A 27,125-nucleotide genomic window follows, 5' to 3' on the forward strand; every position below is an offset into this window, starting at 1 on the left:
TTTTCAAGTTTATTCTCGTAATTAATTCTTATTTATATAAATATATCTGTTTTTCATTTATTTATTATATAAATGCCGCACTGTCATAGACATAATGCATTCATAACACACACACATATATATATATATATTATATATATATATATAAATACATATAAATAAATAAATAAATAAAATATTTTCAAGTTTATTCTCGTAATTAATTCTTATTTATATAAATATATCTGTTTTTCATTTATTTATTATATAAATGTCGCACATCTATGACAGTGCGGCCCTGGCAGCGTCATGACGTCAGACGTATGAAAGTGACGCAGGGACGCTCGCCGCTCGACAGTTTTCCCTCCTCGTTGACGGAGCTAGGCCGATGCTAAGCTAAACACACTTCACCGTGTAACACTGTGGACTCGGCAGCTTCAGCACCGCAGCAGGAAGGTCCACGAGCAACACGACACCCGCCACAAAGTTGTTCCAGGTGAATATTCCCGGAGGAGACGGCTGTTCTCCGCCCGTGGTGCTTTTGTTTTGCTAACGCAGCGAGGCTAACCAGTTAGCTCCCGCTAGCTGGCTGCAGGTAACTTCTAACCGTCGGTTACTGCCAGCACTGTTACCGGTGGATGGCCGGTAATAGTGTCGGTCTATCCGGTTAAATAACACGCGGTGGAGCGGAGGAGCTGCCGTGTTAGAGCTGTGGGAGGCTAGCTATCAGAGCTAACAGAGCTAACACGGAACTCATGCTAACTGTTCATAACTGGTCCAGTCTGGCTCCGACTAGTTTACACTAGTTAGAGTAATTAGACTAGTTTAGACTAGTTAGAGTAATTAGACTAGTTTAGACTAGTTGGAGTAATTAGACTAGTTTAGACTAGTTTAGACTAGTTGGAGTAATTAGACTAGTTTAGACTAGTTAGAGTAATTAGACTAGTTTAGACTAGTTTAGACTAGTTTAGGCTAGTTTAGACTAGTTGGAGTAATTAGACTAGTTGGAGTAATTAGACTAGTTTAGGCTAGTTTAGACTAGTTGGAGTAATTAGACTAGTTGGAGTAATTAGACTAGTTTAGACTAGTTTAGACTAGTTGGAGTAATTAGACTAGTTTAGACTAGTTAGAGTAATTAGACTAGTTTAGACTAGTTTAGACTAGTTTAGGCTAGTTTAGACTAGTTGGAGTAATTAGACTAGTTGGAGTAATTAGACTAGTTTAGGCTAGTTTAGACTAGTTGGAGTAATTAGACTAGTTGGAGTAATTAGACTAGTTTAGACTAGTTTAGACTAGTTGGAGTAATTAGACTAGTTTAGACTAGTTGGAGTAATTAGACTAGTTTAGACTAGTTTAGACTAGTTTAGGCTAGTTTAGACTAGTTGGAGTAATTAGACTAGTTAGAGTAATTAGACTAGTTGGATCAATTAGACTAGTTTACACTAGTTAGAGTAATTGGGCTAGTTTAGACTAGTTAGGGTAATTAGACTAATTAGATAGTTAGAGATCCTGACTTTAGTTAGAGATCCTGACTTTAGTTAGAGATCCTGGCTTTAGTTAGTTAGAGATCCTGACTTTAGTTAGTTAGAGATCCTGACTTTAGTTAGTTAGAGATCCTGACTTTAGTTAGTTAGAGATCCTGACTTTAGTTAGTTAGAGATCCTGGCTTTAGTTAGTTAGAGATCCTGGCTTTAGTTAGTTAGAGATCCTGACTTTAGTTAGTTAGAGATCCTGACTTTAGTTAGTTAGAGATCCTGGCTTTAGTTAGTTAGAGATCCTGGCTTTAATTAGTTAGAGATCCTGACTTTAGTTAGTTAGAGATCCTGGCTTTAGTTAGTTAGAGATCCTGACTTTAGTTAGTTAGAGATCCTGGCTTTAGTTAGTTAGAGATCCTGGCTTTAGTTAGTTAGAGATCCTGACTTTAGTCGTTGAGTATTTCCACTTATACTTCTACTCCACCACATCTCAGAGGCAAATATTGTTCTTTTTACTGCACTATTTGCGTCTGAAGTGTCAGGTAATCATCCCCTTCCTGTCCAGAAGAAGTCATGTCCCTCTAGATGTGTCAGTGTTGAGTGATTTTAATAAACTGAAGGGTGTTGTGACAAAATTGTCCTTTTAAATTTAAAGCTATTTAAGAACCCTTTTAGATCATGCAGACAGTGAGCTGAAAAAGGGGCTGTTTTCTGACCTTTTAGAGATTTGTGATTGTCACAGGACAGCCACTCTGCAAACATAAGATCTTATAGTTATATTAGATTAAACTACCTGCTGTGGACGTTTTGCCACATCTCAATCTTTTGAAGTATTTTCTACATGATCCATGTTACTTTTAACCTTGATTATGTGTTGAAATTCATCGCATTTGCTGTATATTGTTCGTAATAAACAGTGCACTGGTCCATGTTTGTGATTAGTCACATGCTGCTAACACCACCTCACTGTAACTGAAATCATTCTTGTCTTTCAAACATTTTGTTGCTTCAAATGTCATAATTTAAGGTATGACACTTATAATTAAAGTAATATCACGATTTTCAGTATAGTTGCTGCCTGTTACAGACTTGGGTTGACGCTGGAAAGCATTTTATAGGTTTTTAAAACGCTGCTATCAAAAGGTTTTTTATGATATTTATAATTATGTTCATAATCTGATTTGTTGTAACTTCTAATGTTTAAGTTTTGCTAAAAGTAAAGTGTTCCACTGTCACATTTTTCCCATTGACGTTTACTCACAGTTTTGGATTTTTGTTTGTCCTCCTACAGAAGACTTATGCGGTCCTGCTAGCAGGGCAAGATGTTCAACAAGTCATTTGGTACTCCCTTCGGCGGAGGGACGGGAGGGTTTGGCACCACATCGACCTTTGGACAGCAAAGTGAGTTTTACTTATTTATTGGATTTTGTTTTTTAAACTCTGGGATCCTGCTACTTTCACACTGTGGTTTAGGCAGCATAATATTCAAAACTCTGAGAATTACAGACTTAAATTCCCACATGATTTATGTAGTGATTTGTCTCTAAATTAATTGTATAAAATACAGTTTATGATTTACGGTTTTCCTTCGCAAAACTCTTAAAAAAAAGATCCAACCAGATTCTGACACATCTTAGTGTGAAGATTGTCAAAACAGAAGCCATTAATGCTCATTAGACATCTGCATTTGTTGACATTTTAACAATGGCACAACTATCACTAATCGTCCTGATCAGAGAGTTTCAGTCTTCAGTCAGTCTCATATCGTCCTCTCCTCACATTAACTGCAGACACGGGTTTTGGGGCGACAGGAGGCTTTGGGACGTCTGCGTTCGGGGCCACTGCCAACACTGGAGGGCTGTTTGGTACCACACAGAATAAACCTGGTTGGTCATTCCTTGTCTCATTCGCTCTTCTTCAGCAAGTAGTTCCTTTAAATACAGATCAAGTAGCGGTTAAAGAAGTGTAAATAAATACTTTGCATTACCGCGTCCCTGTCCGTCTCCTGCAGGCGGCCTGTTTGGGACCAGCACGTTCAGCCAGCCGGCGACTTCCTCCACTGGAAGTGCCGGCTTCGGTTTCGGTGCAGCGACCGGCACTTCGACCAGCCTGTTCGGCAACACTGGAACGGGAACCACCGGCGGACTCTTCTCCCAGCCGAACAATGCCTTCGGTGCCAACAAACCCACCTCGTTTGGAAGTGAGAATCCTCCATACTTCACTGATCTTGTTCTTATTTCATCAGATCCATAATGACAACCTGCCGCTGAATTCATCCAATAGTGACTTAAAAAACGGCTCACTGTTAATAAAGTTATCACCACAAAGATTCAAGATTTGTTTATCATGATAAACGGTCCGAACGCTCTGACAAAGTCTCCTATCGTGTCCTCCAGGTTTCGGGACGAGCACCAGCAGCGGCGGGCTGTTCGGGTCCACCAACACCACCTCCAACCCTTTCGGTGGTGCGTCCCTGTTTGGCGGCTCGGGGTTCACCGCCGCGCAGCAACAGCAGCCGGGAACAACCGTAAAATTCAATGTGAGTACTTCTTTGTGTTGATTTCTGGTGTACTCAATGTAACAGCATTATTCTGTAAAGATTCGTACACTATACGGTTTACAGCAAGTAAGACTTTTTTATATGATGACCCCCCCCCCCCCCCTTCAGCCTCCAACAGGAAGTGACACAATGGTAAAAGCAGGTGTGACCACGAGCATCAACACCAAGCACCAGTGCATCACGGCCATGAAAGAATACGAGAACAAATCTCTGGAGGTGAGTTTGTGTTTCTGAAACTGTTAGAGATTCATCCATCGCTGTCAGGCCTTTCTGGTTTTATGAATTAGTGAAATTATATATGTGCAGGATTAGTCTACTACGTCCCTCACTAGTCAGCACCAGAAATATTTATCTGTAATAATTGAAATTATAATCATTATGAGCAGATACTTAAAGGAAAAACTGAGAATTAGAAGATCCGTTTTGATGATTTTAAAAAACTGAGTCAAAGTTTAGAGATTTTAGATCACGTCCTGCTGCTTTTAGCGTTCTCTCAGTCTGTCCTGGACTCTCCCCCCCTGCAGGAGCTGAGGTTGGAGGATTACCAGGCGGGCAGGAAGGGCCCCACCAACCCAATGGCTGCAGGGACCGGCGGTCTGTTCGGCACAGCCACGGCGACATCCAGCGCCGCCACCGGCCTGTTCGGCTCCTCGGCCCCCAACACCAACTTCTCCTTCGGACAGAACAAGAGCACCTTCGGAGCCGCAAGTACGTTTCTAAATAAGAGGAACAGCCGGATAATAATAATTAGAAATATCAACTCGAGTTAGTAAAGCATCATTGTTTGTCTCGTCCTCTCTCCAGCGCCTGCTGCCGGTTTCGGTGCGACCGCCGGCAGTCTGTTCGGGCAGCAGACGCAGCAACAAGCCAGCAGCCTCTTCAAGCCGTTCGGCCAGGCCACCACCACACAGAGCACCAGCTTCTCCTTCGGCAACACCAACACTATGGGACAGGCCAACACCAGCAGCATAGTGAGACTCCTAATATATGTGATCAGTTGAAGGGCTCATGGAACAAACCAAGACAAAAATTAACTTCCCCTTTAATAGATGCAAAGTATCCAAACCTCAAAAAGTATTCAGACCTGAGGAAATAAGAAAATGAACCCAAGAGTTGAACTACAAATGTTTTCTGAGTGTGTTTTCTCACCGGTCCTCTCATCTGATTCAGGGTTTGTTCGGAAACACCGCGGCACCGCAGACCGGCGGGTTGTTCGGAGCTGCTCAGCCGACCGCGGCGGCCACCGGCTTCGGGGCGGCCGGCTCGCTGTTCGGCCAAACCAACACAGGATTTGGGAACGTTGGCACACAGGTACAACCTGAACAAAGTTATATTGAACTGCACCTGTACCCGAAACTATCATGAACTAATGTGTGTGTGTTGTTTATTACAGCAGAGTTTATTCGGTAATAAGACCGCCGGGTTCGGCACCACGACCACCAGCGCGCCGTCCTTCGGCACCGGCACCGGACTCTTTGGAAACAAGCCGGCCCTCACGCTGGGGACCGGCACCAACACCTCCACCTTCGGTCAGTCTGCCGGTGTGTCAGTAAGTCTTCTGTTCAACAGTTTAAACCGCTTGTTATTGACAAGTATTTCATTTTTGTTGGCCCGGTGCAGGTTTTGGTGCAAACCCCGCTGCAGGGAGTCTGTTTGGTAACAAGCCGGCCACAGGAGGACTGGGGACCGCGCTGGGAACGACGTTCGGAGCAGGTACTGCAGGAACCACAACAGGAAGATTCTGATACTGACACAGGGCTGAAACCAGGAAATATAAGAAAATACAAACAAGATGTAGACACGTATGAATTAAATGTGTGTGTGTGTTCAGCAGTGGGCGCCGGACAGACGTCTCTGTTCGGGAACAACCAGAACAAACTGGGCACCACGCTGGGAACGATGGGAACGTTCGGAGCGACCGGATTCAACAGCGGAGCCGGCACTCTGGGCTTCGGAGCGCCACAGCAGCCCGTCGGTGAGGCGCCGTCTTCTGTCCTGAACCTTTCTGAGAGAAGTGATTGAACAGTCAGTAAAACAGGACGTGTTGCTGACTCTTTATTAATTTGTCTTCCAGCGCTCACGGATCCAAACGGAGCAGCCGCCCAGCAGGCCATGCTCCAGCAGCAGCTCAGCGTCCTGGCGTACTCGCCGTACGGAGACTCGCCGCTGTTCAGGAACCCGCTGTCAGACCCGAAGAAGAAGGAGGAGGTGAGATTCCTTTGTCTGATCCATCTCAGCCTCAATAAGTTTATCAAGTCATAAAACCAGATAGATGAAATAGATTTCATATCAACCAAAAAGGTTTACGGATGAAAAAAGTTGACAAAGACGAAAACGAAGGACATTTTCACGATAATTTTAGATTGTTTTAGTTAGTTTCGTAACCACAAAATACAGTTTGAGTTAGTTATCGTTTTTCAAAAAACTCTTGTTTTTATTTCAGTTAACGAAAATGTTTTTTCAATTCTAGTTTCCGTTATTTTGTTAGTTTTCGTTAACTATAATAACCTTGGTTCCGACAGCGTCTGAAACCGACCAATCCGACGGCCCAGAAGGCTCTGACCACGCCCACCCACTACAAGCTGACGCCCCGCCCGGCGACCCGAGTCCGGCCCAAAGCGCTGACGTCGTCCGGCGCCTCCAAGTCGCAGCTCTTCGACGGGCTGGACGACGACGAGCCCTCGCTCACCAACGGGGCCTTCATACCCAGGTACGGGGCGGTGAGCTCACCTGTCGGCTAGACGACGACGTGTTCGAGACTCTAAACGACGTTTTGTTCACAGGAAGAGCATCAAGAAACTGGTGCTGAAGAACCTGAACAGCAGCCAGTACAGCAGCCCGGTCAGCAAGGAGGCCGACGACCTCGCTTCACCCTCAGAGTACCCACAGAACGGACACAGGTACACACACACACACACACACACACACACACACACACACACACACACACAGAGTACCCACAGAACGGACACAGGTACACACACACACACACACACACACACAGAGTACCCACAGAACGGACACAGGTCAGGACACACACACTCACACTTACTACTTTTTTTGTTTTTTGTGTCTTTTTTTGGTAATTTTGTCTTTTTTTGGTAGTTTTGTTTGTTCTTTAAGTAATTTAACATTTTGTGTCTTTTTTTGGTAAGTTTGTCTTTTTTTTGTAGTTTTGTTTGTTCTTTAAGTAATTTAACATTTTGTGTCTTTTTTTGTGTCATTTTTGGTCTTTTTGTGTCTTTTTTAAGTAATTTTGTGTTTTTTTCAGTCATTTTGTCTGTTTTTGTCATTTTGTGTCTGTTTATGTCTTTTTTTGGTCATTTTGTGTCTTTTTTTAAGTAATTTAGTTTTTTTCCGTCATTTTGTGTCTGTTTTTGTCATTTTGTGTCTTTTTGGTAATTTTGTGTCTTTTTTTGTCATTTTGTGTCTTTTTTTAAGTAATTTTGTGTCTCTTTTTGGTCATTTTGATCCTGCCTCCAGCGGCCCCCAGGTAATATGAGTTTGAGGCCCCTGGTGTAGATATTGTCTGTAATAATCACTGTGTGTGCAGTCACGTGGAGGAGGAGGAGGAGATGGCGGGCCCCAGCAGCCGAGCAGACGACGACCCTGAGGTCACTCAGTTCTACGTCAACCCCATCGCCAAGCCGATCCCGCAGGGCCGCGCCCACACCAGCCTGCAGGACACCATCAGCGAGCTGAACATGCACAAACCGGCCCGCAACGGACTGGAGGTCAGAGGTCACAGCCGCACCGCTCACAGAAACTATTAAACAGAATCCACCTGCTCATCTAGAGGAGGAGAGGGAGATAGTGATGTCATATCAAAGTAGAAGATCTAAAGAATCTAGAGGAGCTCAGACATACTGAGACACACACACACACACACACACACACACACACACACACACACACACACACACACACACACACACATTGATGGAGACACTCACTCAGACACTCACACACTCACAGGGCCGCCCCTGACCAAAATGGGGCCCTAAGTGGAAAAAAATTCTTCCCCCTCCCTCCTATTTATACTAATATTAATTAAAAAGATATTGCTATTGCTATCTATTATTACTATTATTGTCATTATTATCATCATTATTATCATCATTATTGTCATCATTATTGTTATTATATAGGCTACAGCTACAATCCTAATAAAACATACTAATTCAGCACCAAACAGACTATTTAAAAATGTAGCTACATTCAAACTTAGTTCCTTCTGTCAACAAAAGTATCAAATACACTAATTTCTATCAATATTTATCTCTAATATCTCCTCCAAACCTGCCTGTCATAGATTAAATTCTCCAGCAGATGGCGACATTTTACAACTGTGGTTTTTGCCTTAAAGTTCAGATGTGTGTAGCAAATGATATCAACCCAAGAATTGCTGCAACAACTTGTGGGACCCAGTTGAACCTGGACTGGACTTTAGAAAACGTTCCCTAATGTTTTTAACCCTTTATTCACCATAATAGGCTTCAATACATAAATAATTCACTCATCAAGTCACTTTAATTAGATATTTTTGACCAGAACAACTTGACACACATTAATCTTCAGGTTCACAGCTTTCAGATGATGTCGACCTCTTCTATGTGTCATTTATTGTTGACCTGCTATCTCCCCCTAAACACCCACTGTCCACAACCACCAGAAAGCTCTTTGAATGGTAGCAGGTTAATGCATTAATGTTCTGCTGTAACTTGATGTTCCTCTGATGTTCATGATCTCTGTTGTTGTCTTTGCTCAGCTGAGCAGCGAGGACGTGTCGGCATCTCTGGGAGACGAGTCTCTGCAGGAGGACCGAGAGGAGGAGCAGCAGGAGTCCCAACAGCCTCCTCACCCCGCAGGTCAGACACCAACCGTCCTTACGTTACACCTGTTCACCTCTGATATTATAGAATATGAACTCTGCTCAGTGTCGTCCAGGTTTGACCCTCCATGAAATAAAAAAATACATTTTCCAGGTTTTATGTGTTATATGTTAACTGGTAATTTCTTTGATATTAGACAAATATTTGTCAAAAAATAAGCTTCAGTCATTTCATATGAAAAAAACCTATAAAATGTTTGACTTTAGGTATAGTCTTCAAATTTAAATTGAACTTTATTTCCCCATAATTTTGATATTTTAGCAATTTTTTTAAATTTAAATTCATATTTATTATGTTAGTTATTAATAGGTTAAGTTTATTTTTAATGTATGTATAGTGTATGTTCAATGTGTGTTTGAATGCTGCCACTGGATGCTTGAATTTCCCTCAGGATAAATAAAGTATCTCTCTATCTGTCCATCTATCCATCCATACATACATACATACCTGTCTACATACATACCTATCTATACATACCTATACATATGTCTATCTCTATATTTATCTCTATATCTCTATGTCTCTCTCTCTGCTGTGGTTGTTTGTTTGGGTACTTTGTACAGTTTACTGTTTCTATCATGATAATTAATATTTATATAAAGTTCTCTTTACTCTTAAATCAAAGCGTCCTCTTGTGTGTTTGCTGTTTTTCAGGCATCGTTCTGAACCGCGTCGGTTACTACACCATCCCCTCCATGGACGACCTCGCTGAGATGGTGGATGAGAACGGAGAGTGTCTGGTGGAGAACTTCACCGTCGGCAGGAAAGGTAACGACCGCTTTACCGCGTAACCGTATTTACACCGAGCGTCTGATCGGCCAGTTAAAACTCTCCGCTCTGATTGGCTCCCGCAGGCTACGGCTCCATCTTCTTCCCCGGCGAGGTGAACGTGACGGGACTGAACCTGGACGAGATCGTCCACTTCAGACGCAAAGAGGTCATCGTTTACCCCGACGACAAAAACAAGCCTCCGGAGGGGGAGGGGCTCAACAGGTGAGGGGCGGGAGCTGTAGAATCAGCCCGCCGCGTGAGGAAACGACACGCGTTGTTAACCCGCTTCCTGTCCTGTTTGGTCGCAGGCGAGCGGAGGTCACTCTGGACGGCGTCTGGCCCAACGACAAGACCACCTGCACTCAGATCAGGAGCCCCGAGCGCCTGACGGAGATGAACTACGAGGGCCGGCTGGAGAAAGCTTCACGCAAACAGGGCGCCCGCTTCCTGGAGTACCGAGCGGAGACCGGGTCCTGGGTGTTCGAGGTCAGTCGCTGCAGATCTTTCAGCCTCTGTAGCAGATAGAAAATTAAACTCAAAAAGTATTTGAGAGCTTATAGCTGAGGCTTTCATGAGAAGTTCAGTTTATTCGTCCAAACCTTCAATAAAGTTTTTTAAAAAGAAATCAACGTGTTTGCAACACTCGCACATGTATTCTGATGCATTTCATTGGCCAAGAGACCGAAAATAGATGGAAAAAACGACAAAAACTACAAAACGACGTATCCGCCCCCGTCTTTAATGGTAGAATAACACAACAGCGCCCCCGTCTTTAATGGTAGAATAACACAACAGCGCCCCGTCTTTAATGGTAGAATAACACAACAGCGCCCCGTCTTTAATGGTAGAATAACACAACAGCGCCCCATCTTTAATGGTAGAATAACACAACAGCGCCCCATCTTTAATGGTCGAATAACACAACAGCGCCCCATCTTTAATGGTAGAATAACACAACAGCGCCCCATCTTTAATGGTAGAATAACACAACAGCGCCCCCATCTTTAATGGTAGAATAACACAACAGCGCCCCCATCTTTAATGGTAGAATAACACAACAGCGCCCCGTCTTTAATGGTAGAATAACACAACAGCGCCCCATCTTTAATGGTCGAATAACACAACAGCGCCCCATCTTTAATGGTCGAATAACACAACAGCGCCCCCATCTTTAATGGTAGAATAACACAACAGCGCCCCATCTTTAATGGTAGAATAACACAACAGCGCCCCCATCTTTAATGGTAGAATAACACAACAGCGCCCCCATCTTTAATGGTAGAATAACACAACAGCGCCCCATCTTTAATGGTAGAATAACACAACAGCGCCCCCATCTTTAATGGTAGAATAACACAACAGCGCCCCCATCTTTAATGGTAGAATAACACAACAGCGCCCCCATCTTTAATGGTAGAATAACACAACAGCGCCCCCGTCTTTAATGGTAGAAATGCGGTAATGCTTTCCTTCACATTAATTCAGAGAAATATATTTATTGAGCTTCATATCTGGGACTTTAAATTCATTCTAGATTAGATTAGATTAGATTTTTATTTGTCATTGCACAGAAATACAACGAAATTCAATGCACTCACGTACTGGACTCATAAAAAAAGCATAATAAATAGTAAATAACAAGATACATTCTTATCATCTCATCTCAATAAATAGTAAATAGAAAAGATACATTCTCATTCTCTCAGCACTTAGTATATTCATGTCATTCCCTGATGATACTGACTCCTCTCTCTCTCTCAGGTGGCCCACTTCTCCAAATATGGCCTCCAGGACTCTGACGAGGAGGAGGACGTCCCTCCCAAAGCCGACCCCAAGAAGCTGAAGACGATGATGTCGCTGCCTCCCTCCAGGCTGCAGCAGCAGCTTCCCCCCTCCCAGCAGCAGGTGGCGCCACAGGCTCAGGTAGAGCAGCCTGCGCCCACCAACACCCACTGACACACCTGAGACCACCAACACCCACTGACACACCTGAGACCACCAACACCCACTGACACACCTGAGACCACCAACACCCACTGACACACCTGAGACCATTAAAGACACACTTCACCTAAACGTGAAGCTCAGATCAGATGTTTTAGTTTAATCTCAGTCAGTGAACACAGATACACACACACACACACACACACACACACACACACACACACACACACACACACACACACAGAGACACACAAACATAAATCAGAGACAAATATTTATTTATTAGTGTATTCGGGTCGGGAACATTATGCTCTGAGTAGATGAAGTCTCAGGTGAGATTAAATCAACTAAAAATTGTTTTCACTCTTCAGGAAATATTCTCTTATCAGATATGTTTGTTTGTTTGTTTACTTCAGGATTTCTTCTGGTGTTTATTATTGTAAATTCTATTCTTTTATATCAAGTTGTGGGTCATAGTTCTTCAGCAGGTTAATATTTTAGACTCAAACCTGCTTCAAGGAGAATAAATTGTACTAATTTTCATATGCAACTAATGAAATAAAGTTAATGAAGTTACATTTAATCTTTGGTTTGTAAAGTTTTGTGAAGAACAGCTTTTCTTTGTGGTATTATTTAATTTTGTGTGTGAGTTAAGCTGTGTTTGGTGTTTTACATTTATATTTAAGTCAATATATCAGTCTGTTATTTTCAGAAATCAACCGTCTTTATCAACCATCAGGGAACATTACCACAAATAATACACACATGTGACTATAAATAAATTAAATAATAATAATAAAAAGACGAGAGCAGTGAGACTGATGGAAGTAATGCAAGAAAATATGGCTGTAAATTATATTAACATGAAACTTTAGATCTCATTTCCAGACACAATTTATAAAGTATAAAAAAGGACACACAACTGTAAAAACAACCTTTAGAACCAGAGTTTCCCACAGGATTCTCTGAGACTGTAACGGGGGGACCTGAACAAAGTCTGGGGGTCCGGGGCCACGCTCCATTTTTGCCCTAACAGCCTAAATTTGGGGCCTCTAGCAGATTCTAAAGCCACTATTACATCTTAATCATTGCATTTTTTTTTTTTTTGTAAATATGTTTTATTGGTTTTTACAATTTTTATCCCACAGAGAGGAAAAATACAGAACATGTGCAAAGTAATATGCATATACCGGTACATCTCCAAACATGTACAAGTGTATTGTTTAGCAAAGATGTTGATACAGCGAGTTCCCTATTCCCATCCCCAATCATTGCATATTTTAATGAATTATTGTGAAAGAGAATAAGGGTTTTTCTGTTTTTATTTAAGGCGTCTAAAAGACGTCTTTGTCCTGAGTGTTTTGGCTCCGCCCACTAGTGAGTTCCCCTCGGCCTCTGTTACCATGCAGGTACTTCAGTAGTGTTTGAATGTGACAACAGACCGACACGACAAGCAGTTTTGCCAACTTAGCCACTTTGTCTCTATATTTAGACTATTCAGACCCTCTAGAGACTCTTTGTCTCTATATTTAGACTATTCAGACCCTCTAGAGACTCTTTGTCTCTATATTTAGACTATTCAGACCCTCTAGAGACTCTTTGTCTCTATATTTAGACTATTCAGACCCTCTAGAGACTCTTTGTCTCTATATTTAGACTATTCAGACCCTCTAGAGACTCTTTGTCTCTATATTTAGACTATTCAGACCCCCTAGAGACTCTTTGTCTCTATATTTAGACTATTCAGACCCTCTAGAGACTCTTTGTCTCTATATTTAGACTATTCAGACCCTCTAGAGACTCTTTGTCTCTATATTTAGACTATTCAGACCCTCTAGAGACTCTTTTTCAAAAAAGCGACTAGTGACAACTCTAGCGACTTTTCCTAGTGTCCTCTCTCCCAAGCCACATCTTTTTGACAGTCTTCTTGTAAATTCTGTGGTGGATTCTGTTAACCCATCCATATGCTCTTATTTTGAATGCGGGTCTAACATGTTACCATAACACTTAGTAAATAAAAGCCCCGGGAAAACAAGTGGAGGCAGTGTGTAACGTTGGTAGCCATCCGCTCTACAGGCAGTCTAACCCATATACAGTCTATGGTCAAATTATGGAAAAAATAAAACCAACCCCTATTCTGAGGTAGCGGAAGGCAGAAAAATAAACATTTGGCTGAAATAATCCAGGCTTTCCACTTTTTTTTTTGTCATATTTTAAGAAATATTCTCAGTAAAATGGATATTTTCCCGTCACGTGAGGCTCAAACAGGCCATGGTGTTTTTGTGTTTGTGTGCTTCACCTCCACGTTGTGCCTGTGTGTGTTCAGTCCACGGCGGTGGTGGACCTCCCGGGCGGCGTGGTGGCGGAGCTGGACAGCGACATGGCCGACATCACCCAGAGCTTCCCCACAGAGAGCATGCTGGGAGGAGAGGAGGACGGCGAGCCGCTGGCCGAGGAGCTGGAGACGAGCGGCGGGAAGCTCGGCGGTTCGATCCCCGCAGAGCACGACGGCATCACAGGACACATGACGTCATCTCTGGGGATCAACCCACACACCCTGCAGGTACACACACACACGCACACACACACACACACACATTCTTGTACTTCTGTCTTTGTGAGGACCCTCATTGGAACAGTGAATTCCCTAACAAGGTTATAATAGTTTTTAATAGTTTTTTTCATTTCAATTTTAATTTTCTTGTGAATTTTTATTTTCAAATTCAGTTAGTTTTAATTAGTTTTTAGAGTGAGTTTGATTGTTTGTTTAGTATTTATTGTTTTTAAATGCTTTAGTTGTAGTTTAGTTTTATTAGTTGTAGTTTTTTGTAATGGGGTATTTGTTGGGTGGGAGATTAAAAGAGGTCACAGTAAATTTTGCCTTTATTTCCTTTGTCTTATCCATCTTCATTATGTATGAAAAAAGTCAGAAAAGACAAAAACGAAGGACATTTTCACTATAATTTTAGTTAGTTTTGTAACCACACAATACAGTTTCAGTTAATTATCATTATCATGTAACCTTTAACCCTTAAAACAAAGTCTGAAATAAAAAAAAAAAAGCCTTTAAAGAAGTGAGGACCGGCCGAAATGTCCTCACTTTGCAAAAATGTCTCTGTTGGTTAAAAATGTGTTCTGGTCCTCACTATGTAAGAAGTACAACACACACACACACACACACACACACACACAGAGAGACACACAGAGAGACACACAGACAGACAGGAAGCCTCCAGGTTGAAGAAGTTGCTGGATGTTTTCTTGTCTCGTTGCAGATCATGAAGGCGTCTCTGTTCGCTGAGGACGAGGACGATGGCGACATGTTCCAGGATCACATGAAGGTCTCCGCTGACCTGTCGTCTCCTCGCATCGTCCTGCCGGGAACCCAGAGCCGAGCCTCCGGTACCAGACACACCCCTCACTCTAACACTCACAGTAAAGGCACTAAGTTTGTAGTATAATAACAAAACATTACATGTTATGCATATACAGCTTTGTATTTTATGGCCCTAATGTACACTATAATTTACATTATTATAGTCGTAACAAAAACATTTTGGGCAAAACTGAAGCACTGAACTGTTAGTCTTCATTAATTAATAATTGAGTGTGCTTGTAAGAGCACACTATATACTCTCCACCGGGCTTCTTCCTATTATTCTTCCGTGTTTTTTTTCGGTCGACTACTCCTCCCAGAGTTTTGGTCTCACGTACAGTTAAAAGGTATCAAATGGACCGGCTCGGCCATGACAAGTGTGCTCTGACTTTTCTAGGGGTTTGGGCAAACTGTTTTCAAATTTTTGGCAAAAACATGGCAAAAATCCCCCCAATGGAACCCTATGGAGAGGCTAGAGTGGATGACATCATCGCGAGCGTGGGGAGGGAGAGAAAATTTGTCAAAAAATACATTTTGAAACTGCGGTTAAGGCCGCAGATACCACTCTACAGAAATAATTTATACATAGGAGGAAAATGTAGCTTCTCCCTCACATTGGTGTGGTAAGTGTATGTGAGACAAAAACTCTGGGAGGAGTAGTCGACCGGAAAAAAACATGGAAAAATAAGAATAAGCCCGGTGAATAGTTTATAGTGTGCTTATTCAAGCGCACTCAACTACTCAGTCACGAGCTGGAGTCAAGCTCACTAAAAATGTCTTTAAAATGTCTTTAGTTAAATAATAAAGTTTTCTTTGTGTTCTCCGCCTCATGTTGCCTTAATGTCTGTCCCCGTCAGTCGGCGGTCTCCTTCAGGCTCGTTTCACCTCGGGCCTCTTCTCTCAGCTGTCGGACTCCCCCCGTCCTCCCCTCCTCCCCCCCCCCTCTGTCCCGGGGCTCTCCGGCCGAGCCCCCCCGCTCGCTGCCCTGGCCCGGCTCCGCCCCCTCGTCCTTCCTGCTGCCTCAGCGAGCTCCGGAGCCGGCGGTGCGGACGGTGGGCGTGCGGCGGCTGGGCGGGCCCGTCCCGCTCCGAGAGTCGGTCACTCAGGGGAAGGTCGGTCCGTTTTCTGTTCTCATGAAGCTCCGAGCACGATCACAAAGAAACACCGTGGTGAGTTGTTCTGATTTGTCTGGCAGGGCGGTTTGCTGATGGACGCCGGGCTGTTCGCGGGGCGCTCCTTCCGGGTCGGATGGGGTCCCGGCTGGACGCTCGCACACTGCGGCCACCGGCTGAGCTCGCCCACCAAACCGCTCCAACACCAGGAGGTCACCAAGACAGACTTCAGCTTCCTGCCCAAAGCTGCCAGGAGCAAACCGTAAGACAGAGGCAGACACAGAGAGGGAGACAAAGAGTTTTGATTTAAAAAAAAAAGAACATTCACTACCAAAGGATACAGTTTAACAGCGGGAAAACATTTTATGAAAAAAAAGGGATCATTGTTTGTTTCTGGTGACCAAATCTGCACGAATAACACAAATATGTGTGTGAAAGTTATAGTTAGATCTTGTTGAGTCAGCTGTTGCAGATATTTCTGCAGTGTGTGAATTAAAAACACTAGGACATGTGGTCATCAGATCAGTTATAAAGGGGAACTTTTAAAGAGTATCTTTCAACCTGGACTCCTTTTTGTCCCCCTAAAGATTGCTCTCTCTCTATTCGTCACACAAAATTGTAGGAAAACAGGCTCCAGGTTGAAAAACTACCAAGTTTCTCTTTAACTGGGGGTGATGTTGCGTGGATACGTCGTTTTGTATGTAATGCATCAGAATACATGTGGGAGTGTCGCAATGCAACATGGGACTTTTCCATCACACAAAAAGACACAAAATGACAAAAAAAAAGACACAAAATGACACAAAAAGACACAAAATGACAAAAAAAGACACAATGACTAAAAAAAGACACAAAATGAGAATAGATGTGGGAGTGTTGCAATGCATCATGGGACTTTTCCAGAACTTTAAATGGTAGCAGGCTGTACTAGACTCTCTGCCCTCCCCTCAGGCTGACAGAAAGCCCCTATAAGGTGGTGCTGGAGCAGCTGGTGGGTCTGGAGCCTCCGGCGGCGAAGCTCGGCGAGGAGGACGAGGACGAGGAGAGCCGGGCGGTGCTGCAGCGCCCCCTGGAGATCTGTCTGAAGCACAGCACCATCGAGGCAGCGGACGACGACTCGGCCTGCCCTCTGGTGCGGCCGCAGGTCGGCGTGGCGGCGCTGCACGAGTACGCCGAGTGGATCCGAGAGCTGAACGACAAGCAGGGAGACGCAGACCGTAAGTCAGGAGCTCCAACGCTCAGATCCATCCTTACAACACGCCCAGAAACTTCATCCTCCTGTTTGTCGCACTACACACACTCAGGTTTCCTTTGCTTTCAGAGGCTCCATACAGCAGGAATTCTCATATTCATGTGGTTGAATTATCTTCATCCCTTAATAATTTTAAGTTAAGAAGAAGAAAGTTTACCTGTTCAGTTCAGTTCAGCTTTTTTTATTTCAAACATGTTTGAGTAACACAACAAAGTCGACTCAAAAACAAACAAATCCAATGAGAATAATCAAAACAAAAAATAGCAGTAGTCAAAACAAAAGCGAAAATGTAAATGCAACATGTCCGAAAAGGCGTAGGATGAAGCATAATAATAATGCTGATTTAAACCTTCTCCACTACTCAATTAACACCCCTCCCCCTAAACATACATTTTTACATAATATATACCTGTTAAATCAAGACTCCGTATAGTTTCTTTTCCATTGAATCATTATCTGTTATACACTCAAATACAGTTAATTTACCTTTATACACACCCATGTTTTTATTTCTGACTATTTTGTGTGTGTGTGCTATAAAATGACACTTGTATTGCTTTCTTTTTTGTTGTTATTTGTTGTTGCTTTCTCTCTTTGTTGTTGTTGACTTACTTTTGAATGTTTGTATATTTCTTGGGGAGTGTTTTTAACCTCTCCCGCACTGACTATTCTTGTTTAATTTCTGTTTTTTGTTATTGTCTTTTCTTATGGTGCAGAAATAAATAAATAAAAAACATTTTAAAATTAAAAACAAGCTAACAAGCCCCTCCCCCCCAGCCCTCCTGGGTCACTGGGCCGAGGTCTGGACCCTGTGCGAGGCCCTCTGGGGCCGGCTGGGCCCCGCCGACCAGGAGCCCGACGGCGAGGCGCCCGGCGAGTACGAGCAGCAGCTGGAGAGGAGGCGGAGCTTCTCGGCCTGGCTGTCCCGCGGCGCCGCCTGCAGGGTGGAGGAGGAGGTGGCGCTGGCCGGGAAGGGGCGCCACACGGACGCCATCTTTAGCTACCTGACGGGAAACCGCATCAGTGAGGCCTGTCGGCTCGCTCAGAGGGAAGGTGAGACAGAGGGTTACTGAGACAGACAGACAGACAGACAGACAGACAGACAGACAGACAGACAGACAGACAGACAGACTCAGACAGACAGACAGGTTGTTGCATAGTAACTGACCAGCGTTGTGTCCTCAGGAGACCACCGTCTGTCCCTGCTGCTGTCTCAGGCTCTGGGGTCTCAGTACTGCAGGGACCTGTTGGCCCTCCAGCTGGCCGACTGGAGCCGCATGCAGACAGACAGCTACCTGCCCGAGGAGCGCCTCCGCATCTTCGCCCTGCTGGCCGGGAAACCCGTACGTCTCCTCTCACTGCTTACTGCTTTCTGACGCCTCCGTTAGTCGTTAATGTTCTGATAACGGCGTCCTGTGTCGGTGCGTCCCTGCAGGTGTGGCAGTCGTCGGACTCGGTGGTGAACGTTTGCTCCGAGCTGGACTGGAAGCGCTGCGTGGCCGTTCACCTCTGGTTCATGCTGCCTCCCACCGCCTCCGTGGCCGACGCCCTCGCCAGATATGAAGCCGCCTTCCAGGTGAGCCGCTGCCTCTCATATTCACATATGCTTGTTGTTTTAGTCTCACACACACACACACACACACATAGGGGTGCCGTATCGTTCACGATTATACTGGTATTTTTTTTTTTATTGGTAAAAAAAAAAAGCATATCATGATATTGGAAACATTCCTACTTTACATAGTGGCTTAAGTGTTTCCCATTAATTAGCCAGACCGTAGCGGCTCACCAGACTCTCAAGTGATGCACTAACATTTCAAGCTACTGAAAGTTTATCTACATCAGGGGTCTCAAACTCAAATTACCTGGGGGCCGCTGGAGGCAGTATCAAAATGACCAATAAAAAAATATTACCAGAAAAGACACAAAATTATTAAAGACACAAAATTATTAAAAAAAACCCACAATTACACTTTGAGTTGCATTTATATGTATGAAAAGCGCTATATAAATAAAGTTTGATTGAATTATTTAAAAAAAAGACACAAATGGCCAAAAACAGTAATTAAAGGGACCTTCCACACACAACACGGTAAAGTGCCATTCATATAAAACTCACATTAAACTTTCATATCAAGGTGGGGGCCACAAAATATCGTCACGAGGGCCACAATTGGCCCGCACAAAGCCCTGTTGACTGTGAAAAGTGTCATGTGAGGTGTTTGCTCACATTAAGCTCTCATAGTGGACCAGATTGATGCATTGGACATTAAAATGTACTAAATTTTCTCATCAGTCAAGAGTTTTTTTTTTTGTATTTGGCAACTGTTGAGATTTGCACTTTACACTAGATTTTAGATTTATGATTGATTTATATGTTTTTGAATGTTTTTTATTTATTTATACCGACTATATATATATATATATATATATATATATATATATATATATATATATATATTCCAGTATTTTGTAATATTGTCAAGAAAATCGTTATTGCAAAAATCCCCTGAAATATTGTGATAATCTTTTAAAGTCATATCGCCCAGAGACACACACAGTAAACACACACTAAATGTTCGTTGTTGTTGTTGTTGTTGTTGTCGCTGCAGGGCTCCTGTGAGGGGGGGAAGTACGCCTGCGCCCCGCTGCCGCCGTACCTGGAGGCGGAGCAGCCGGACATGGAGGAGGAGGAGCAGGAGGAGGAGGAGGAGTCTAAGCGCTCGCTCCATGACCTCTGCTTCCACCTGCTGAAACTCTACAGCGACAGGTAGAGCAGCTTCCTGTCTGGTGATGTCACAGCAGGTGACCCCGCCCCTAACCAATGGTTTGTCCTGTGTGCAGACACTACAGCCTGCAGCAGCTGCTGGAGCCTCTGACCGTCACCTGGCAGCGCCTGGACTACCGTCTCACCTGGCACCTGTGGGGCGTCCTGCAGGCGCTGCACTACAGCCACCTGAGCGCCGCACGCCAGGGACTCCTCCACGCCTCCTACGCCGCCCAGCTGGAGAGCTCCGGGCTCTGGCACCACGCCATCTTCATCCTGCTGCACCTGCCAGACCACACGTAGGGCACACACACACACACACACACACACACACACACACACACACACACACACACACACGCACGCACCAAGGTTATAATAGTTTTGGATTTTTCATTAGTTTTAGTTATAATTTCGTTGTGAAGTTTTGTTTTCAAATTCAGTTAGTTTTAGTTCGTTTTTAGAGTGAGTTTTCTAGTTTTAGTTTAGTTTTTATTTTTTGAAAATGCTTAGTTTTAGTTTAGTTTTTATTAGTTTTAGTGTTAGTTTTAGTTTTTTTGTAATGGGCTATGTGTTGGGTGCCAGATTCAAAGAGGTCATAATAAATGTTTCCTTTATTTCCTTTGGTTTATCATCTCAGCCACAATAAGGTTATTAACTGTTTTGTATTTTGGTTCTAGTGTAAACATCCCAGTCTCAGTAAACATATTCACCATGTGTTGCATGTTCAAATAAATACACTGAATTATGAATGAAAAAACGAAAACTAAGGACATTTTCACTATAATTTCAGTTAGTTTTAGTTAGTTTTGTAACCACATAATACAGTTTCAGTTAGTTATCGTTTTTTAAAAACTCTAGTTTTTATTTTTATTTCAGTTAACGAAAATGTTTTTTCAATTCTAGTTTTTGTTATTTCGTTAGTTTTCGTTAACTATAATAACCTTGGCACGCACACACGCACACGCACACGCACACACACACACACACACACACACACACACACACACACACACACACACACACACACACACACACACACGCGCGCACACACACACAGTTTGTGTGTTAATATTAGCTGACTGTGATCATGGTTGTTGTGTTGCAGCCAGCGGCGGCGGGCGGTGCGGGAGCTGCTGACGCTGCACTGCCCCCTGCAGGAGACGGAGGAGTCGGTGCGGAGGGAGCGCTTCCTGACGGAGCGGCTGCTGATCCCGGAGCAGTGGATCCACGAGGCCAAGGCCACCCGAGCACGCCGCGACGCCGACCACCACCAGGAGGCGCTGCACCTGTACCGGGCCGGATACTGGAGCCAGTGTCACCGGCTGCTGATCCAGCACCTGGCCTCAGGTCGGCACCTTACGCATCATCGCCCCCAGATAGTGAAACCTGGTCAGAGTCTCTGTGCTGAAACGTTTTCCCTCCCGTAGATTGCATCATCAACGACAACCACGACTACCTGCTGGAGTTCCTGGAGGGGCTGGCGGTCCCTGAACACAGCGCCACCATCCAGGACTGGGACACCGCCGGCAGGGTTTACCTGGACTACATCCGGGTCATCAAGACGCTGCAGGACATCCAGCAGGTGCTTTAAAAACACACCTTAAACTTTAAGTTCTGCAGAATTTTTTATTTAACCAGATAACCCATTAAGATCAAGACCTCTTTCACAAGGCAGCAGCACACAACACAATGGGCAGGACAGATAAATGAGAACAGTCAGTACGTTTACATCACACTTGAAAAAAACGGCATTATTGCCTTAGTCTGACTTTAACTGGACGACTGAAGTGCATGTAAACGTGTTGGTCCGACTGATGTCGATGTTCTCCAACTCTGATTAGGACGCCCAGTAGCCGGTCACATTAGCCGGCTGGTCGCATTAGCCAGTCGCAGTAGCCGGCCGGTCACATTAGCCGGTCGCATTAGCCGGCTGGTCGCATTAGCCGGCTGGTCGCATTAGCCAGTCGCAGTAGCCGGCCGGTCACATTAGCCGGTCGCATTAGCCGGCTGGTCGCATTAGCCAGTCGCAGTAGCCGGCCGGTCACATTAGCCGGTCGCATTAGCCAGTCGCAGTAGCCGGCCGGTCACATTAGCCGGTCGCATTAGCCGGCCGGTCGCATTAGCCGGCTGGTCGCATTAGCCAGTCGCAGTAGCCGGCCGGTCACATTAGCCGGTCGCATTAGCCGGCCGGTCGCATTAGCCGGCTGGTCTTATTAGCCAGTAGCAGTAGCCGGTCGCATTAGCTGGTCACATTAGCCGGTCGCAGTAGCCGGCCGGTCGCATTAGCCAGTAGCAGTAGCCAGTCACATTAGCTGGTCGCGGTAGCCTGTCAGTAGCGACGGCACAAAGTGTAAACTGAGGTGAACAGAAAGGCGCCATATTAACCCGCTGAAATGACGCATATCTCCCCCCTGTGGTGAGGAGGAGGACACGTTCCCGTCAGTTATTAGATTTTCTCAGTTGCATGTAAACTGGAACAAGAACAGAATTTTTAAGCATAGCGCGATTAAACTGCATGTAACCACACTGAGTGACACTTTATTTGCAGAGCAATACAGTGCAGGAGTTCACAGCAACAATTTAAGAACACGGGCACTGATCGAGGGATTTCCATTGTCTTTTCCGTTAGATGCTTAGATGCTTCCGTTAGATCTTCCACCATACAAGTTCTGACAATTTCACTTCAGACTGTGGGGCTTTACAAGCTGAGGGGGCAGCGAAACTGAACGCTTTCTTTCCTTTTTCAGTTCTGACATGAGGAGCAAAGAGATACAAAATGTCATTTGAGCGCAAGGCTTAGTGATTTTTTTTATTCTCCTAAATTTGAGAGATTTTTTTCTCGTAACTTAGTGATTTTTTTCCCCGGAAATTTGTGGGGTTTTCTTGTAAATTTGAGAGATTTTTACCTCGTAACTTTTTTTATTTATTTTTTTATTTGTTAATTTTTTTCTGCATAAATTTGTGATTTTTTTTTTTCTCTCATAAATTTGTGATTTTTTTTTCTCTCGTAACTTTGTGATTTTTTTCTAGTAAATTTGTGATCTTTTTCTCGTAAATTTGTGATCTTTTTCTCGTAAATTTTGAACTTTTTCTCGTAAATTTGTGATCTCTTTCTCGTAAATTTGTGATCTCTTTCTCGTAAATTTGTGATCTTTTTCTCGTAAATTTTGAACTTTTTCTCATAAATTTTGAACTTTTTCCTGCGTAGTGGCTTTCAGTTCTCCGAAGAAAAGTGAATAAAAAAGCCAAGAAGGGCCTAACAGACCAAAGTCACAGTGGTGGACCGGAGTCAAAGACTGTAGGCTCTGAGGGAGAAACATGACTTGTTTCCATAATTAAAACCAAGCTTCACTCTTAATTTGGAGATCGCATCTTTGATATGGACTTTGAATGAAAGGTCCCCATCAGTAGTTGGCCCCAGGTACTTGTAGCTGTAGAGTTTTTCCCTGGGCAGTTCTCTGAAATGTTGTGGAGTGAAAGTATAAAGTATAAAATAATAAAAGTAGAGATAAGTGACAGTTGTTTGTGTCGTGTCAGATGGAGAACGCCGGCTACGAGCTGGAGCGTCTCTACACCGACGTGACGTCTCTGTGCAGCAGAATCGAGCTGCTGCCCTGCAGCACCGCCAGAGACCGCCTCGCCCAATCAGGTACGAGACAAACACAAACACTGAGCTGCTGCATCGTTTGGTTTATTTCTGTTGACAGAACATGTCGGAGGTCTCTAACACCTCTGCAGTGTGTTGGACTTCTTCAGTGTTTCCTTGTTTGGTTTCTTTCTGGTAACACTTGGTCTGTTGGACAGAATCTGACATGTTTTACACTTTAATGTGTTGTTGGTGAGTTTTTGATGCGTTCTGTGGCTCAGTCATTGTTCACACTGAGCTGTTTGTTGTTTGTGTCCTGTGATGGTCTGACTTCATCATTAGATATTTGCTGCTACGTCGTAAATTTGTGATGTTTTTCATAAATTTGTGATTTTTTTTCCTCGTAAATTTTTTTTTTTTTCCCCTAACTTAGTCATTTTATTTTTCCGTATTTTTTTTTTCTCATAAATTTGTGATTATTTTTTTTTTACGTAAATTTATTTTTTTACCTTGTAACTTTTTTCCCCCGTAAATTTGTGTTTTTTTTTTTTCTCATAAACTTGTGATTTTTTTCCCCCCGTAAATGTAGAAGTTTTTCCCGTGTTTCGGTCGGCGTCTTTCCTTTGGTTGGGACTACGTTCTCACCTGCAGAGAACCAACTTCAGCGTTCACAGCAGCAGAAACCAGACGGACCATCAGACAAACAACAGAGTTCCTTTAGAGAACAAACAGCTCAGAGGGGTTGACAGGTTTTTGGGGGAAAATGTTGATAATGGGTATGTAATAGGGTTGTCAAAAGTATCGATACTCAAAAAAGTATTGATACTAAAACGTTGTATCCGTTGCATTTTTCTTGCTCATAAAAATATTTTTGTTAAATTTAATAATTAATAATATTTTTATCCTTGTGGTATCGAGTATCGAATATTTTAGTATTGTGACAACCCTAGTAAGTAAAGGCTGCAGAAAGTCGTGTATCAAATGTTAGAGGGTCTAGTTTGTGGACCGGACCGACAGAACCAGAACTCATCCCGAGTCGTGTCCATTAATCCGTCAGGAGACTTTTTACCTTCCTGTTGTTTGGTGAGACTGAAAAGCTAACCCCCCCCCCCCCCCCCCCCCCCCCCCCATGCAGAGATGGCGAAGCGTGTGGCGAACATCCTGCGGGTGGTGCTGAGTCTGCAGCAGGGCGACGCCGCCTCCGACTCCCTCAGCATCCCGCTCGCCCAGCTGGCGCCGCACATCACCCGCCTGCCGATGCCGGAGGACTACACGCTGGAGGAGCTGCGCGGCCTCACGCAGTCGTACCTGCGGCAGCTCATCGTCAGCCAATGAGAGCGCAGGCGGAGTCAGAAACGGGTCGTGGTGATCTCGGCCGCTCTGACATCATGGAAACCATCCCCAAGTTTAAACGAAGTCGTCGAGGAGAAAAGTTTCGGCGGCGGCGTGATTCTGGAGTTGACTCACTTTAGTTCCGGGCGCCGTTCGTTTTGAAAAAGAACCGATACGTCATTCCTCTTCTGTGTGTGTTTGTCGCTTCAGGGCAGAATTTAAACAATAAACAACGACAAGAGACACAAAATAAACATCAGACCAGTCAGGATCTATTTACTACGATCCTCAAAGAAACCGTTTGGATGTTTGAAGTGATTCTACGAGTGTTTACCCGACAACACGGAAGCTTACATTTTTTTTAAAAAGCCCCACCTACAATCTGTTCAGAGCCTCCAATGACAAAAACCAGAAGCTTCACCTCACAGGACGCAGGAGTTTCTGATCTGCTGCTCCAAACACTCGTTTGCTTTGCTTATTGTGTGACTATGTTGGGTTTTTGTGGTTCCGAACCGTTTTAAAACACAAAACTAACTAAATTATCTGAGCAGCGGGAGATCCACAACTCCTGTTTTCTGTCAGGTAAAGTTACTGGTTTTGTCACTGGAGTCTGGTGACTCATTATCTGAGGACTCAGGTCATTTAAGGGTGATTTCACGTTTTATTTCACATTTTCTCTATCAAACAGGATTAGCGCACTGATACATCTCACCTTGAAAGACGCCGTAAACTCACGCAGGGCGCCATCGCGAAGGAACGAACTCGTTATTTAGACAATTTTCTGCTTTAGCTTGCTGTCAGACTGTCAGAGGATTTAAACCCGAAACTCCTGCAGCAGAAAGAGAGTGAAACTTTAACCAGATGTTAAAGATATAATCCAGCTTCAGGTCCCGTCGTATGAACTTAAACAAGACTGTTTGGTGGAGAGATAACCGGCGGAAAATATTCTAAATAAAGCAACGAAACTGATTTCAGTGCTGCTGAAGATACTGCAGAACATCTAAACTCCCTTTAACACACAAAAACCATCGTAAGACAAAAATACTTTTGTTTCAAATCAACTTGAATTTCTGGATTTTTTAACTCAAAGAAAAACTAAAAGTCTAAAAGTTTGAATCATTTTCTCCGTTGATCCCAAACATCGTCTTGTTTCTGTTCATTTTTTGTTCAGTGTGAAAATCTTTCGCTGGACTCTTTAAACTTGCTGCAGTTTTGTGTTTAAGTTGCATTTTTGACTCTGATCGATCTTTGGAAATTCAAAAGTTTTAGTCAAAAGTTTTGGATTCGTCCTTAAATTTGAATGTTATTTTATGAGCTTTCTGTGTTCATGTTAGACCAAAAATTAAGACAATTAAAACATTTTGTAACGTTCACATTTCAGTGCAGATAAAGTTTATTGTTATAAATGGTAAAATAAAGTTTAGAGCGAGCTGATAAATTTCATCCTGTGCAGAAATAAAAAGGAGACAAACTCCAACACGCGTTCCAGAAGAATCACAGACAGATTTAGTTTTCTAAAACTGTAAAAGGATCCGGTAGAGTCATTCCCGCTCCGTTTGTTGTTTATTATCAAATTCTCCCCATAAAAACAGTATTTCCTTGTCTAAATATCGTCTTTGTAACTGAGCGTGTAAATGTAACATCCGAAACTCGTTTTGACCTCCGACCCCAAAGAAAGTGCCGCCGCGTTAGTGATGAGTTCGGACACTAAAACGGATTTGGTTTTATTCTATAAATGAACGGCGGCCGTTACCGTAGCGACAGTAGCGTCTGTTCATCTGTCGATATGTGAATAAAGATCTAAATATTGAAGACGAGCGGCGGCGTTGACGACGACGTGCACAACGTTGGTTTTGTTTTGGAGAAAAGCTCAACATGCAAAAGTGTAAAATGCCGAATGGTCTATTTTTGTAGATTTCTTGTTTTTCTGTTTGGTCTGAATGTAAATCAGAAGTGTGTGTGTGTGTGTGTGTGTGCACGCAACAAACAAACACCTTTTCTTTTTTATTATGATGATTATTATTATTATTATTATCATTGGCACTTGGTTACAGTTTGGTGGTCAGATTGATAAAG

The 27,125-nt window shown here is 43.5% G+C and overlaps 1 protein-coding gene across 1 annotated transcript; it reads left to right on the forward strand.

Moving 5' to 3' along the window:
* Window positions 1–300: 300 nt before the first annotated feature.
* Window positions 301–27,125, forward strand: nup98 (nucleoporin 98 and 96 precursor). The gene is given in 36 exon segments (XM_059351284.1): window positions 301–475; window positions 2,746–2,855; window positions 3,245–3,340; window positions 3,466–3,654; window positions 3,851–3,993; window positions 4,123–4,230; window positions 4,539–4,722; window positions 4,819–4,985; window positions 5,185–5,325; window positions 5,408–5,543; window positions 5,635–5,727; window positions 5,846–5,989; window positions 6,089–6,222; window positions 6,537–6,724; window positions 6,798–6,914; window positions 7,568–7,748; window positions 8,783–8,882; window positions 9,561–9,674; window positions 9,761–9,899; window positions 9,986–10,163; window positions 11,439–11,600; window positions 13,948–14,184; window positions 14,897–15,023; window positions 15,855–15,916; window positions 15,918–16,109; window positions 16,193–16,371; window positions 17,061–17,326; window positions 18,139–18,414; window positions 18,547–18,704; window positions 18,797–18,937; window positions 19,974–20,131; window positions 20,206–20,427; window positions 21,237–21,478; window positions 21,559–21,713; window positions 23,669–23,780; window positions 24,853–27,125. Coding segments are annotated over 35 exon segments (5,520 nt in total). The 5' UTR covers window positions 301–475; window positions 2,746–2,776; the 3' UTR covers window positions 25,053–27,125.

The sequence above is a fragment of the Centropristis striata genome, chromosome 15 (genome assembly GCF_030273125.1).
Source record: "Centropristis striata isolate RG_2023a ecotype Rhode Island chromosome 15, C.striata_1.0, whole genome shotgun sequence".
In the NCBI taxonomy this organism is placed as follows: Eukaryota; Metazoa; Chordata; class Actinopteri; order Perciformes; family Serranidae; genus Centropristis; species Centropristis striata.